The 16635-nt window shown below is 42.5% G+C and overlaps 1 protein-coding gene across 3 annotated transcripts in view; it reads left to right on the plus strand.

Annotated features, from left to right (window-relative positions):
* LOC136402457 (zinc finger protein 474-like) overlaps positions 1 to 16635 on the plus strand; it is a 59401-nt gene that overhangs the window by 19415 nt on the left and 23351 nt on the right. Inside the window, exons 2-4 of one of the 3 annotated variants that reach the window (XR_010750973.1) lie at positions 10563 to 11791; positions 14258 to 14352; positions 14933 to 15607. Coding sequence is in view for 2 of the 3 variants with exons in the window: in XM_066379922.1 (XP_066236019.1) it covers positions 10769 to 11791; positions 14933 to 14977 (1068 nt within the window). In the remaining variant the exon portion in view is untranslated. Of the gene's footprint in view, positions 1 to 10562; positions 11792 to 14257; positions 14353 to 14932; positions 15608 to 16635 lie in introns of those variants that run through there. The other 2 variants (XM_066379922.1, XM_066379921.1) reach the window with 2 other exon arrangements.

Here is a 16635-nt window from a genome sequence, read left to right on the forward strand (position 1 = left end):
GGGCCCATCGCTTCTTATCCTGCTTTCTCCAGGATTTACTGGAGTTAAAATATAAGGCACACATTTCCAGAGGTGAGCTGATTGACATTGCCTTATGTCTCCAGAGCAAGTTAACAGTGGAGTCAACCACTTGATGCCACATTCTATACTCCCTTTTTTTTTTTAAATTTTATTTATTCATTTTAGAGAGGAGAGAGAAAGGGAGAGAGAGAGAGACAGAGAGGAGAGAGAGACAGAGAGAAAAGGTGGGGAGAAGCTGGAAGCATCAACTCCCATATGTGCCTTGACCAATCAAGCCCAGGGTTTCAAACTGGCGACCTCAGCATTTCCAGGTTGATGCTTTATCCACTGTGCCACCACAGGTCAGGCCAATATATTCCCTTCCTAATGGCACCTTGTTCTTATTGTGTCAGATCCTTCTAGATTTAAAGTGGAGGCTGCCAAACAATGGAAACAATGAAACAAATGAAAGAAAACACAGAAGATGAGAAAGAGTCTGTCAGAAACACAAAAAAAGAGTCTGACCAGGCAGCCGTGCAATGAATAGAGCATTTACTGAGACTCGAAGGACCCAGGTTCGAAACCTCAAGGTCTCAGGCTTGAGTGCAGGCTCACCAGTTTGAGCACAAGGCCGCTGGCTTGAGCATGGGATCATAGACATGACCCCATGGTCACTGGCTTGAGCCCAAAGGTCACTGGCTTGAGTCCATGGTTGCTGGCTTGAGCAAGGGGTCACTTGCTCTGCTATAGCCCCCCACCCCCGTCAAGGCATATATGAGAAAGCAGTCAATGAACAACTAAAGAAGCCACAATGAAGAATTGATGCTTTTTCATCTCTCTCTCTAATCCTGCCTGTCTGTCCCTCTCTCTGACTCACTCTCTGTCTTTGTCACAAAAAAGAAGAAACACACACAAAAAAGGGAGAAAACAATCAGCTTCCACAGAATTGATTTTAAATTGAACTATTTTAATCAAATATATATCCCAATCCTTCTGATCCTAAAATATATAGGGATCCTTTTGTTACTGAAGGAAAACAGAATGAAGCAGCTGATACTCTCACTGACTTCCTTGCTATTTGATAGTTATTGGGCATGGGGTGGAAGGAGGCTTTTGGTAAATTTTAAACCACAGAAAAACTATAAGTTCAGAATGTTTGCAAATAAAGAGCTGTTACCACATTTTATGTTTGGCTTGGGCTGTAGAGACATGGAGAATTAATGAGTTCCACCAGGAGTCTCCTTTTAGTGGTTTCTCCAGCCTGTAAGTTTTCTTCCGTGTAAGATTCCTGAGCAATGAAGGGTTGTAGTATGGAGAATTCTGAACCATCAGCGAGCTTTTAAACCAGCTGGCTTGTGAAAGAGTGTCTTGTTCACGAGAGTCACAAATATCAACTGGAATGACAATAGGTTGTTGATGACTTGTTTATGCAGGAAGATGAGAGATGTGGGGAGAACAGCAATAAAAAGCCCATGTTTAGAAACAGCCTTCAGCTTGTACATAAACCTCCAAGTCTCCAGGGTATGGACCAGGGGAGTCATGCTGAGCATATCAGAAAACAGAGGCACATTCATTACGTATACTGCAGAAATCCGGCCTGCCTCATGGGCTCGGCCCTGTTTTTGACTTTCTTCCCGGGCACTTTGCTCAGAACCAGCTTAGGGTGGAGAGAGCATTATTAACAAAGGCTGTTGATGACTGTAATGAACAGTAATGACGATCCATTTAAGTGTTAGCCAGGCCCTGGGAGGCACCGACCTCCTGGAGATGGGTCTCACTAAGGTACAATTTTGAGGCTGTTGTGGGGTAAGTGGGTGATGTGGTTAATAAAAGGTTCCTCCAGGATACAGTAAAGTCCATCTCTCATGCCAAGTATCCTGGCCAAGCTGCTCCCTTCAAGGGCAGCTGCATTCTTCATTGTTTGTTTCCACCTGGACGAATTGGTCCAGGCACTATACTTCTGATACGATAACTCCGTGGCTTGAAAGTCCATGCCAAAGACATTGCCTTGTGTTAGCACCCTGAGACAATAAATCATGAGCGTGAAGACAGTAGGAACTCTGAGCAAGCGTTATCACATGCTGGGGGCTAGTAAACATGCATCTACTTGCAGTTTAAAAAGTTTAATACTAAAATGAGGGTATTTGTAGTTTTTCTCCATTATTGATTATGATAATATATCAATTTTAGACAGTTGATGTATATCAGGTATCTCATGCTAGGTTGAGAAGGAACTAGTGTACATTTCTTACACATTTGCAGTTCAAACTAATTTTAATTTGTCAGTGGTCCTTGACAAAATGGTCGGCTTGGCAGAAAGAAAAAGTACACCAATTATGTAATTCCTACAAGGAAGCACAATTCTCTTCTAAAGTATTTTCAGCCCAAATTTTGGGAAACCAACAATATATTGTTAATAGTTTGGTTAGGGTTCTCTTCATTGACAGATTCTTTTTTTAAAAAAAAACAAGTAACTTAAGAAATCCAACATTATTTATTATTTCTCTGGGCAATCATTTAATGGTAAGTCAAGGACTATTGGCTTAAGCAGAAGAGTTCTTATTATATTAATGGATAACTAAATAGTTATGGGAATGCCTCCAATAAGTTCAGGTTGTCTCCAAAACACATTTCTTGCCTGTTGGTCTTTCTTTTTTTCCTTCCTTCCTTCCTTCCTTCCTTCCTTCCTTCCTTCCTTCCTTCCTTCCTTCCTTCCTTCCTTCCTTCCTTCTTTCCTTCCTTCCTTCCTTCCTTCCTTCCTTCCTTCCGCCCTCCCTCCCTCCCTCCCTCCCTCCTTCCTCCCTCCCTCCCTCCCTCCCTCCTTCCTTCCTTCCTTCCTTCCTTCCTTCCTTCCTTCCTTCCTTCCTTCCTTCCTTCCTCTTTCTCTCTCTCTGTCCCTCCCTCCCTCCCTCCCTCCCTCTCTCCCTCCCTCCCTCCCTCTCTTCCTTCCTTCCTTTCTCTCTCTCTCTCTCTTTCTTTCTTTTTTTAAAATTTCTTCCATCATTTTTTCTATGGCTGATCTAAACACTGGTTGCTTAATTCTTTTTTCCATTCTGAAATTAGATGCATCATTTCCAAAGCCTCTCCAGTAATGTATGAAAATTGCTTCTCAGGTCTCTGGTTCCTTCTTTTCCCCTTGGATGTCTCCCTCCTTCCTAGAATCATGTGTTTCAGCCTCACTCTACTTTATTAGGAAGTTTCCTTTCTGAATTTCTACCAATATATATTTCATACTTTTGGTAACTGTCTCCTATAGAAAAGACTTCAACTAGATTCCTAGTTTCCTGAGGACAAGTGCTCCCTGAAGTGATTTTCACATATTCTAAGAGAAGAATGGGGAGGGGTAGGGACATTTTAAACAAAAATTACAAATGGTCACAAACTCAAATGTTTCTGAGAATCAAGTATATGCTATAAATTAATGGCTCAAGGGCTGATGAGGAACTTTGGAAGAGTGAAGCCTGGCTGTCTGACCTACTGAAACAGTCCTTAGTATCAGCTTCTGTTGATGTTGCCGCATGGGAATGTGGGTTCTGCATGATCAGATCTACTTTTTCAAAAGAAACCAAAAATCTATATTTTGTGTGACATATCCCAATTTTAAAGTAATGGAAGCTAATTCAAACATTATATGGCGAACAACAACAACAAAAATCTATGGGCCAGATTTGGCCTATGAAACACTGCTTTAAAGTTTTTTGTTGTCTTTTTTGCTTTAAAGTCTTGAGAAAGAGGAATAGAACTCTGTTATTGGAATAGAACGATCCAAAATGTCAGGAAATGTGGTATGTAGACTTGTTTATTGTTCAACGGCCTGACTCTTCCACTTTTTCCTATCTATTCTTTGAATTTCTATACATTATAGGCCTCTAGTGTGATTATACAGATGCTTCTAAGACCATCTCTCCATCATGCCAAATGTCAGTATTACAATTACATGGTCATACCTGTGTGGCATTCATGACTCTTGAGTACTCTGTGATTTGGATACTCAGTATAGAGTGAAAATTACAGGCTCCATCTAACAATAGCTGTTATAGGATGATATTTTGAGCCTCAACATCTTAAACTGTCCTTACAGAAGGCTCTACTTAGAAATATAAAGAGCGCACGTCTCCCGTTTTCTATTTCCATAGCTTTCCTAACACTGTAGTCTATCATGTCTGTACCTGACAGACTGAACGAAAGTGAAAGAACTTACTTGTTAGTTTAAAATTCTTTACAATGAAAGAGAGATGAAGAAGGGGAAATTTTTCTTTGTATTTTTTTTTCTGAAGCTAGAAACGGGGAGAGACAGTCAGACAGACTCCCGCATGCGCCCGACCGGGATCCACCCAGCACACCCACCAGGGGGCGATGCTCTGCCCACCAGGGGGCGATGCTCTGCCCCTCCAGGGCGTCACTCTGCTGCGACCAGAGCCACTCTAGCGCCTGGGGCAGAGGCCAAGGAGCCATCCCCAGCGCCCGGGCCATCTTTGCTCCAATGGAGCCTCGGCTGAGGGAGGGGAAGAGAGAGACAGAGAGGAAGGAGAGAGGGAGGGGTGGAGAAGCAGATGGGCGCTTCTCCTGTGTGCCCTGGCTGGGAATCGAATCCGGGACTTCTACACGCCAGGCCGACGCTCTACTACTGAGCCAACCGGCCAGGGCCGGGAAATTTTTCATTGTCTATTCAAAGTCTGCATGGAAATGCCAATATGGACAGCCATTTTCCCTGGAAGTCATAAGCCTCGAGGCTAATGTTTTTCCTTTTTTTTTTTTTTTAACTTTCTGATGCTGCTCCTGTTTTCCCCAAACCATATTGTCTCCAATTCCCAGCTGCTCTCACCTGGGCTTTTGTCCATTTCCCCCAGAATTACTGAGGACTGCTAATGCCATGTCCATGTGGTTCCCAGAAGGGCGTGCAGAGAACCAGTTAGTGTGAGCTGAACCAGCTCCCCGCAGTGCTTCCTGGTCACTCGATCTATGAATGTGATCACTTTATTTTGACTCCTTCTGCGGCAGTGGTGGCCTAATGGCTTGGCAGTCAGCAGCAGAAGAATGTCATATAAAATTAAGGAAAATGTGAATATGCCTAAAATGACAGGCTTCCCTTAAGATTTAGTTCAGTCACAAATGGAAGAGTAAGCCTGACCTGTGGTGGCACAGTGGATAAAATGTCGGCCTGGAATGCTGAGGTTGCTGGTTCAAATCCCTGGGTTTGCCTGATCAAGGCACATATGGGAGTTGATGCTTCCTGCTCCTTTCCTGCTTCTCCCTCTCTCTTCTTTCCAAAATTAATAAATAAAATCTTAAAAAAAATGGAAGAGCAACATTTCCTAGCTCTTGAAGCGTGATGGTGGTGTAAAAACTACAACAATATGTTTTCAGAGGTTTGAATGTATTGAGGGTTGAATATTAAGATAAGCCTCATATTTTTTCTAAGATATTATAAAATAATTTATTTGAGTTTATATTTATTGCAATAGTAAGGTAATGTGCAACTTGAATATCACAAATTTTTATTACTAATATTCTGAGGGTGGTTATGTTAGTCGGGAGACAGAATCCATGCCACTTATTTAAACAACAAAGATTTAATATAAAGATTTGTTAACCAGGAATCAAGTTGTTACCTAGTAACTAGCAGGGTAAGAAGAGAACAATACCATATAAAGGAGCTGACAACTAACATTTCTAGGGTGAAATATCAAAAAGAAGAAGTTTAAATTATTAAAACTTAGAAACTGCAGAAATGCCTTACAGAGTCGAAAATCAGATCTCCAGGAGAAGGCACAGCCAGACTGGTGATAATATGTGGTTAGGGACAGGGAGTGAGTCTGTTCTGCAAGTATTGAAGAGCTATAAACTGGTTTCAACTGCTGCTACAGGAACACAGTGCTTCTGCTGGGACAAAGGAGTGTCGGTGGGGGGGAGGGTATTGGGAGGGTGTTCACAGGCACCACGAGCAAACAGCAAGCCTTTAAAAAGGAGCAAGTTCTCTCTTCCTCCTCCAGCTATGCACTCTCCCTCCATCACCATACTGGCAGAGCATAACTCGGAGCCAGCTGGCGGGCAGAAGTGGGTATGCAGAGTCTCAGGGCCAGCGCCGAAAAGCTGAGCAAAGAAAGAGCACTTCGAGGATAGAGACAATGGGTTAATACCTGGCACAACTAATGATGCCTGCTGGCTCCTTCAAAAGCTCATCATGGAAAAAAACTAGGTTTTGATTTTCCAGAAGTAAAATATGTCATTCAAATGTATTCCAAAAAAATTCTAGGAAAGGATGGATTTTGAATCAACTTTTAAAGAACCATTGGTTCGGTATAACAGTTTAGTTTTTTATTTCTGGTTTTCAGGAAAAAATATATTTAATAAGTCAATTTTGCCCCCAAACTTACACTTTCTCAAAAAAAATTTTTCTCATAAAAAAGGATCCTAAAATTTGAAATATTACTATTAGAATTCATTTTCAATGACAACTATTATTAAATTACAACTATATCTAAATTAGTATTAGGTTTGCATGTGAACAAAAGACTCTTAAAAAATGGCTATAATATAATAGATATTTATTTCTTGTATGCACCTAAAGCCCAAGGAAGGTACTTATATGGTAGTTCCAAACTTATCAGGGTCTTAAGTCCATCCACGTCTCTGCTCTGTTGTGCTGAGATTACTTGAATGTGATCTAGTCCAATATGGTTGCTAAAGCTCCAGCCATCACATCCATGTTCCAAGCATCAGTATGAAGGTAGGAAAGAGGAACAAGTTGTACTCCTACATTTTAAGAAGAGTTCTTACAAGTTGGACATACTATATGAAGGAGCCTATAGATTTCACAGCCTATAGCTGGGAAATCATGTGCCCAGCTATAAATTGGTACTCTCTTAGTTTGAGTGAGTTGGGCAGAATAACTAATGGTAAGGAACTAGCTATCTCTGCTAGACTCTGGGAGAGATCTTACCTCATCAATCATAAGCCTTGATGTGAAAATCACCTCTCAGCTCCTTTTTGAAAGTGAGACTCCACAGGTAAAGAATACTGAGGGCACTGGGCAGGAGAGAGTCGAGTCTGCTGCACAGGGTAGATGGAGGATATTAAAGACAAACCTCTATCTTAGAGTCTAGCTCAGAACCACCATTAGCCCAAACTCCATCTTTGGTTTTTCTTCATTTGTCCATTTAAAGAATTTAGATTCTATACTAACAAGGAAGGGCTCATGTATCACATATTTATTTTAATCCAAAGGACTAAATTATTTTTTTAAAAGATGTATCTTTCCCCTCTTTTATAGAGAAACAGCTTCTAGTGCCAAGATGGCTTTTGGGTTTCCATGGTTATTATATTCATCTTTGTGAGTTTGTCTCTCCCCTCCCATGAGTCCCAAAGGGCATGGAAAACGGTACTATATTGATAAAACACAATGCCTTCCAAGACACTCTTTAAATCTTCTATGTACAAATATGGTCAAAATGAATAATCCAGGCCAATTGGAGTGAGCATTTCTCCATGGATGCTTAGGGTAAAACTAGCTGGCTTTGCAAAGTGGTTCTCATTATAAAGTGGCAACATTTATTTACAATGTGTCTGGGTGACAGGTCAATTTCTTAAATGATTTAAGTATATGTATTTTGTACTTTCTAGCATTTTCGCTTTTAGAACTAAGTTATAGAATAGAGCAGCTGACCATGCCGCGCTGTGTCAGAATCACTAGCAGAAACTTCATAAATGTTTCAGTGTCCAAAAATTTCACTCGATACCAGCTACCTCATCTTTAATATTTTGATGCCTTTAATCACAATAAGACAGAAACTTCAGGACTTTGGAGGAGGAAAGAGATGATAGAAAGAAAAAAGATGAAGAATCCATTGGGAATTTTATGGTGCTTATTGTGTTTGCTTCAAAGAAAATACATATCTGTAGTGCACACACACCTCTGCCAGCATAAAGAGCTGATCCTAGTCCCACTGGTGAAGCGGCTGCACCCTGAACACCAGCTGGCCTCTTTGGGCAACCTGCACTTTCACCCTGCACCCCAGGTCTCCCTCGTGTCCTTCCCTACCCGGGGTTAGTAATGTAGATTTTTCTTAAGAAGGTTGGTTAGAACAGGAAAAGGATCTGCATTGCACACCGGGCAAGGGAAACTTCGTCTATTGTAGAAAACTACTAACAGCAAAATAAACGATCCCTGTCACTTAAAGAAAAACACTGTCTTCAGTAGCCCCAATCTGTCTCTCCTGCTTTTTCCATCGCAGAGGTGGCTCTTCTTCTGGGCCCTCTTCCCTCCTCTCTTTTTCCTCTTCCTTCTCCCGAAGGCTGGTGGCGGTTGGGGGTGGGGGGTGTTCCATACCTTCCCCTGGGGCACATGAATCATCCATTAACGCGGGGATAAAAACGAAAGAGAAGAAGCTCCGCGGGGGAATTTTCTGCAGAGTGAATAATGGAAAGAGCTGAGGGCTGGGGCCAAGGAGAGCTGGGATGGATTCCCAGGACTGTCATTTAGAAACTGACTGTCTTGGGCAAGTTATTCGTCTTTTCTGAGTCACAGTTTCTTCACTTATAACATTGAAATAGTAATACCAGCCTCATAATCATTTGAGACTTAAATTATGTATATAAAAAACTAGTACAATATCCGATGCATAGTTTGGTGTTCAATAAATGTTAGTTCTCTTACTTAATCAGAAAGGAAGTAGAGGGGTTGTTGGGGCAAGTCATGGGGCTTCCTCAGTATTCGGATCTGCTGGGAACAGAGGGTGTGTGTAGGAGAGAGAGGGAGAGAGAGAGAGGGAGGGAGAGAGATTGCAAACAAATTTAAAGGAAGTCAGTTAATTTGAGTGCATTGATTTTTCCAATCTGTTTTAACTACTTTTGGTATCTGAAACTTCCTGGTATCAAGAAAAATGGGAAAATAACCAGGAGATCCTGGGTGAACAAAGCAGAGTGGTTTGGGGGGTTATTTCAGCCATTTGCCATTAAAACCTAGTGAAATAATAGCAGATACCTTGTGTTCTCTAGATCCACTTTCTCCTTTGGATGGTGCTGATCCAGTGATAAATTTTTGTTTCTCTAAGCTTCATATTCTGTGCTGGCCACTCTGGAGCCAACACATTCTTTTGTCACATGTGTTAATACCACTGTCTTAAGATCTGTCACAATGAAAAATCACTTCCTTTTCTGTGCCAGACCTGATCTGATAGTCCTAACTACAAAGATGCAGACCTTTCTTGGCACCAAACTACAGGAACCGGGCACTGGTCTCACCGCTCTTCTGGCCCTTTATCGAGCAGAGTGCCCAAACAGGGTTTTGATGTTACTAGCACTGGCGTCCTTGCTCTGCCTGAACTCGAGCATCTGCCACGGTCAACTGTCTGTGGTTGGGAATGGATACTGCAAAGCATCTAATCCAGATCCAGGTCAGCCTTCAGGTAGAGAACCTGGTCCTAAAACTTCCGAAAAAATAATCTCTTTCTTGGGGTGGGGCTAGATTTAGACCTGGGTACGATAGTCTCACGTCTTTCCTCAGGGTAAAAACTCCTTGGGCTTTTTCCCATAATGAGATCTTATTGGTCCTTTCTTTTGGCTTGGTTGGGAATCCGACTGGCCATGTTTTTATAAAAAAAAAAAATATTTGGGAGATAGGTAGGTAGACAGATACATCTACATATACCAAATAGGATGGTGAGCATGATCGCTACACAAAGAGCATCCAGCAAGATCTGAGCTGCATCCCGGAGAAGAGGAGCATCTATCCCACCAGGAAGGGCACGGGCCTGAGCTGCATTCTTGGTTTGACAGTTGTGGCCACAATTTTTTAAAACTCCATTCCCGCAATAAAGCAAAGTGGACACCTGGCAGGTATTAAGACATTTACACCCCCCCCTCCCGAGAATTTTCATAATATGTTCATAATACTTCATAATATGTTCATAATAGTTACTGTTGAATTGCTTTCTCTGTAGGTGTTCTTAACCTTAGACTTGTGGACACTCAAGATATCTGGCATCTTACTCTCTCATACATAAAATATATATAACAAGTAAACATATTTGATAAATTATTTCAGTAAAACTAGTTTCACTTGTAATAGTAAGAATTTTATTTTTTACCCTTAAAATCATTATTTGTAAGCTTGAAAGACTGTCAAAGGGCCCCTTGGCACTAGAACGTTAAGAATCCCTAAGGTAGTGGGGGAAGGTCTTTTCACATCGTCTGTGGTTTCATTCATCTCGCCTGTCCAGGTTTTGGTTCTCTCCTCTGTGATCTCACCACCACACCCCCGTGGTTTGTGTCTTATGCGTCTATGCTGTGCTGCAAATGTCGATCCTCCTTTGAGCAGAATACTAGTTTCAATACAGTAACAGTGCGATTTATAATGGCGATTTTCTTCATATTTAACATTTACTGAAAAAATCCTATGTGCTAGCATTTGTGCTAGGCAAAGCAGACACTAGGTTAAAAAAACCCAAACAAACCTGTTTTTTTTTTATCAACTTTTAATCTAACAGGGGTTAGTGTGTGTGTGTGTGTGTGTGTGTGTGTGTGTGTGTGTGTAATAACTTCTTGAATTGTTTCCCCCACAGATCTTGGAGGCACCTGGGGTTTATTGGGGACTTCCCAGTGTTCCAGACTGCTGCCCTGCAATGAAGCTCTGAGTCATGGTCTGTAGGTCTAAGGTACTGGTGACAATGAGTGTCCTAGCCATCCTGACCCGCTCTGCTATAGGAAGAAGCCCCAAGTGAATCGGGGCTGAAATCAGAGCAAGGACCAGAGAAAGATTTCTTTGCGAATGGAAAGAGGAAAGGAGAAAGGGGTTTCCAAAAAAGCGCAGCAGGCTTTCCACCGTTTTAAAGAACCTACCTTCCTTATCAACCAAGCTGTTCTAGCAGGTGACATCGATTCTAGCCTTTTGCCAGAAATAGAGCAGGTCAATCTTGGTGCAAAAACAAAGACAAACCCTCAGAAAAACAGACCTGGAACTGTGATAATCTCCAAACAGTCCAGTAAGAGAACGATGTCGGAAAGCCAGCCCAGCCCACCTGTGATCCCGTCTCGCAGGCCTGGATTCCGGATATGCTATATCTGCGGCCGAGAATTTGGGTCCCAATCACTAGCCATTCATGAGCCTCAGTGCTTGGAGAAGTGGCATATTGAAAACAGCAAGCTGCCCAAACACCTGAGGAGGCCAGAGCCCTCCAAACCACAGCCTCTAGGCGGCAGTGGGTCCTATTCCCTGCAGGCGGCCAACGAGGCCGCGTTCCAGAGTTCCCAGGCTCAGCTGCTGCCCTGTGACACCTGCGGCCGCACTTTCTTGCCAGATCGTCTCCTCGTTCACCAGAGAAGCTGCAAGCCCAAGGGTAAGGGGCCGGGAGCACCAAACCCCAACAGTTCTAATGATTTTACCAGTTTTAAGAAAGCTCCTGGTGGCACCCCAGCTCGACCAAGGACTGTCATCTGTTACATTTGTGGTAGGGACTTTGGCACTCTCTCCCTTCCTATTCATGAGCCCAAATGCCTGGAGAAGTGGAAGATGGAAAATGACCGGCTCCCCAGGGAGCTCCGCCGCCCACTCCCACAGAAGCCTCCGCCCCTCCTAACTGGGGAGGAGCCAAGTCCGGCTTCGCTCGTGCCCTGCCCGAATTGTGGCCGGACCTTTGCCCCTGACCGCCTTCCGACACACCAGAGAAGTTGTAAAGCTCCTCCAAGTTCCGCTCAAGTTCAGAATTTGACGTTAGAGGGCAAAGGTAGCCTAAAAGAGTCCACTAATTTCAAGCAGCAAAGGAACACGACAGCACCCACTGTGACCGATAAGGTAATTCATGTGCATTGGGTGGACCTGGGAGAACATTCTGCTTCCAAGAGAATGAGAGAAACGGCCCTAGAATCAACTGCCTCAACCTCTAGAATGGTTTCTTTCAGTGCCTTATTCTGACTCAGTGCTGCCTGTCCAAGCTGACCCCCTGTCCAACTCTAGGGGCTGTATCTTTGTTGGCAAAGTAGACATAAGAACATCCTTGCCTGGTGGGTTCTTAGTCCTCTTCCATTCTGCTGCCTTAGAGAGAGAGAGAGAGAGAGAGAGAGAGAGAGAGAGAGAGAGAAGCAGATGGACTTTTTTTTTCTTCCCTGATCCCTCATACCAATAATCCTTGGGAGAGACTGTTATTTGAAAATGAGTCATTAATGCTATGTCTACATTACAAAGCTATAATTCCTGTTCCAAAAGCCAATATTTATTACCAGTTTATTTTAGTCATCTACCTTAGGAATTCACTTTTGGCAATGCTGGGTTATGCTGAGTTTATCTTACTAAAATAGAATCTGTGTCAAAAACCCCAAATGACTTTAGCAATAATTAAACACTGGAGCACTTGCAGAAATAGACATGCTCTGTGAATACAGCATGTTTTCTTTTAATAGTTACATGATCGTAGTATGTGGGGAACTAACCCCAGCATAGACACGCAAGCAGCTAGTTGTATGTTCGTGGTTCTGGGAGGCGCCGACTTCCCACTGCTGCTTTGTGCCTTGTGTTCAGGTTGGACACCACGCCCCGACTCCCCACTTGGGCAACTGTAAATAAGCATGACCCAGGAGTTCCCAATCATATGATGAAATGTTGGGCCTTCACCTGAAGTTTCTTCATCAACCAGGATTGGGGAAGGATGCTTATGAGGGCGGCTACCTGAAAAACAGGGCATGATCTGTGGACTTTGTCCTGCCATTAAGTCAAGGGATTGGATGTGCAGGCCTCTATCACACCTTACAGAGTGTCAAATCGTGAGAAACAGGAAGTGGTCAAAGTTTTTTTCTCTGTGGCTTGCCACTTGAAATGCCTGCCTGCAGGGTCTTTAAATGGCTGCTTTTGGGAAACTAAGGTTACTCGAGCTACCGTAAAGGATTAAACCAGAGAGAGTATGTATGTGGGAGGGGAGAGTGAGCAGGGGGATCTTTTATTTTTAATCCATTTTTTCCCTTACTTTTGCATTGTATTATTTTGGCAAGTGCCTAATACTTTTCCCTAACTTCCATATTTAAAATGAAATTAGTATGGACTTACTGGTTTATAAGATTTCAAGTCAGAGGGCTCAGACTTACTGGTTTATAAGATTTCAAGACAATGATCCTAAGGCTGAAAAGTCAGACTAACAGAAGCTGCGTAAGTTTTCCGATGAACACTGAAGAAAGAATGGGTGGTTTCTTTGCCGAACGAAAACCCAAGCCCTTCAGTGTGGCATGGACTTCAGGCTGGTCTCATAAACATGATCTGTTTTTCCCATCTTCTGGCTGTTGCTTTTCTTCCAAAACATGTGAGGTCTGGATTCAAAGAGCAAAAGGATCGTGTCTCAGGGTCATAATCAGAAACTCTGTTAGTGTATGACTTTCTGCCCCGTTTTCTGATTGTATGCATTTACTTCAAATGCTCTCATTACAGATCTTGAGATAAGGAAGAGTGTGGTCGAGATTCTTGGGCTTGTTGTTATAACACATACTTTGTGCTCCCAAGAGTGGAGCCAACAGGCTGAGCACAGCATGTTCTCACTCAGTCACGACTGCTACAAGGGCTGGCCTGGGCCCACGGCTTCACAAGAAGACACCTCCTGACTCACGCAGTCGTCTGGAAGGGAAAATGTCAGAAGGAGAGGCCAGCGATGGCCCTCGGCGACTCCTGCGTTTAGATCAGTGTGAGGGGGAGCGCAGCAGAACAAGGGCATCTAGAGGACATGGCTGTGTCAGAGCACAGTTAACCCTCCTCCCAGACCCGAAAAGGCACGTGTCAGTGAGAACCTGGCGCCCACAGCTGTCAGATGTGTGCTGGCCTGTTTGGGGACCATGCAGGCTTTAGTGGAGGTCACAGAAAGGTCATCTAATTTAAGGTCCCTTTAGTTGCTAGACTTACAGCAAGCTTGGTTTAATTACAGTGGAGAAATCTCCTAGGCTTCAGAGAAGCCTAAGGTTCTTGAAGCAATGGAGACTATTCCTTCACTAAAAAAGATGTTTTCCATGTGACGATGCTCTCAGCAGAGAGCCTCTCCTGGGTGCTGTAGTTTTCTCTTTTGCTTACAATTTGATCCTGCCTATTGATGTTTCTCTTTCTTTATATCATTTAAAATTTAGATAGTACAGGGAATCATACATTTTCCATAAAGAGCACTGCCCTATGTGTTATTAGATTTCAGAATTTCATCTGCCTGTGACGGTCGACTTTTGGCTGACCATGATGCACACGCATTCTTTTCACAGTTCAAATGTTTGTTTCATTTCTTCTCTTGTCCGTTAGAACAATTTCCCTCTGGCATCCTTGATCTGACTTCCGATTAGAATCAATGATCTTGCCTGATGTTCTCAAGGGGCTCGGACTTATAGTGAATTCAGGTGAGAAAATATTTTCAGAACCACGATCACAGTACTTGGAAAACAATTCACTCCAGTTGGGCAACTATGACTGTTTTGCTGGCAGAGTGTTCTTCCAGCATAGACTGGCTCACTTCTCTTATGACACAGATGCTTCTGTCACCTTTCAGTCATTTCTAAACATAAACAAATGCCACCAAGGCTAGTTGTCTGCCACGGCCTCAGTGGGTACTCTGTGCGAGCTCGGCTCTGCTCTGTAACCACTGAACAGGCTTGAGCTGTCCTGTTGCTTCCCATTCAAAATGCAGAGCTGCATTCACTCCTACTGATCTGAAAAGAAAGTTGTGAAGTATACTAAGTAATATGTAAGAGGAATAAAGGCTTCCATATCAGAGGCGGATTTAACAGCGGGCGCACTGGGCACACACCTTGGGCCCCGACTTCTGAAAGGGCCCCGCAAAACCCCAACTTGACACTTTTTTCTAATGACACCAAGTTTGGTTTCATATGCGCAATTTTAACAGTAATAGTACATAATATTTTTTATTTATTTAAAAATATGGTTAACATGTATTTTAATTCTCTCTCTCTTTTCTTTAAGGGGCCCAAAATTTTCTTCTGCACCTGGAGCCTCAACCAACCTTAATCTACCTCTGTTCCACGCGGATTTTTATTTAGAAGCTGTGACTGCCCTGGCTGGGCTTGTGGTTCTCCCAGTACATGGTGTCACCAGCAGCACTGAATTGCCTTTCTTTCCTCTGAAAGTAGGAAAGTCTGAATAAGTAATAACAATTCAGCAAGATTTTAATAGCGGTATTAACCCTAGGTGAAATTTTGATGTATAATATAGGAAATCATAGATTAGAATTTTGAATTTTAATATTATATTTACTTAGTGAGATTCTTTGATGTCTACTTCAGTAAGTAGTTTCCTAAGTGACGCTGAGGAGTACAGTAACAGAGGTCATTATTGCTCCATTTTAATATGCGTGCATAAATTTTAATGTTTGCATTAAATATTTGGAAAAAATATTTCCTTTCCTGGAAACCAGTGGTATTTCATTTTTTTGGCTTCAGGCCCTTTCTGGCTAAATGGAACCCAGATTACAGAGTTAATTAAATGTAACTACAAACTGAAATGAAGCCTTTGTCTAATTATCTTTTATTGGTTAGATCATACTTGGGGTTATTTCCTTACGATTATGCTTATAACATGCGAAACACCTTTCCTGGAAATCCTTCACTATGTTACAAAGTAGACATTCTTTTTCTTTAGAGAAACTATCTTTTCTGTAAATGATTGTCTCTCAATGGAGTTTTAATCTACCTTGGACATCCATCCTAGATGCTCAAGTTTGAGCGAATAGTCCTTTCAGATTCCTCTTTAGCATCTGGTGCTGCCATCTGGTGTTTTCTTTTAAAGTAATGTCTTCTACACTATCAAAAATATTATTGCTTTTCTCTTTGTATTACCTCCAAAAATATTTGAGAAGTTACTCTTGTAATAAAAGCTCCAGAGTTTTAGGGCTTCCATTACATAGTTGATTTCATGTTATAAATTCTGTTTCATGGCTAAGTGTCTCGTTCTCTAAAGGCAAAACTCTCAATAGGAAGGTCACACACAGTCAGAAAGACTCAGAAGGGCAGGATGGAAGTTCTCATGTTGTGAAAAGTTCTGTGTGTGTACGTGTACCTACCGGGTAAGAAGTATTTGGAGCTCACTGGGAGACATGGGAAAAAAGGACACTTTTTTGAGTATTTCTATGTTAGCTTTTATCCTCTCAGTGAAATGCCAGGCATGCTTACCAAGCCTATCCATGTGTGAGAGAGAGAGGTATAATGAGAGAGAAAAGATTAATTTTAAGAGTCTACTTAATCCTTTGTTTCTTCATGCCTTCCGTGAACTTGAGTTCCTGAAATCAAGGCTAGCACTGGTAGAACCCTTCACCTCTATGGTTCCCAAACACAAGAATGACTTGGAACTCTTTGGAAGTGATGGAGTATCCAGGAAGATTCTTTTGGGGAGTTTGCACCCTTATAATCATCTTCAGTGGCCCTAGTTTCCCCTCTCAGCTCTGCTGATGTCACATAAACCAGCCTTGACGTCACAAACTGCTCCTTGATGATGCTGGCAGCTGGACTACTAATACCCAGCTCCATGTGCCACTGCATCTTTCCTTGGTGCCAACCATGCCCGCACACCAGGGCAGCATTTTAGGATCCCATCGCTCTCAGGTGCACAAAGTCCAACTCTAAGGTAACGAGACCAGTTCTCTCCTGCACTGTTGTTTCTAAACTCCAACC

Source organism: Saccopteryx leptura, chromosome 4 (genome assembly GCF_036850995.1).
Source record: "Saccopteryx leptura isolate mSacLep1 chromosome 4, mSacLep1_pri_phased_curated, whole genome shotgun sequence".
NCBI classification, from domain to species: Eukaryota; Metazoa; Chordata; class Mammalia; order Chiroptera; family Emballonuridae; genus Saccopteryx; species Saccopteryx leptura.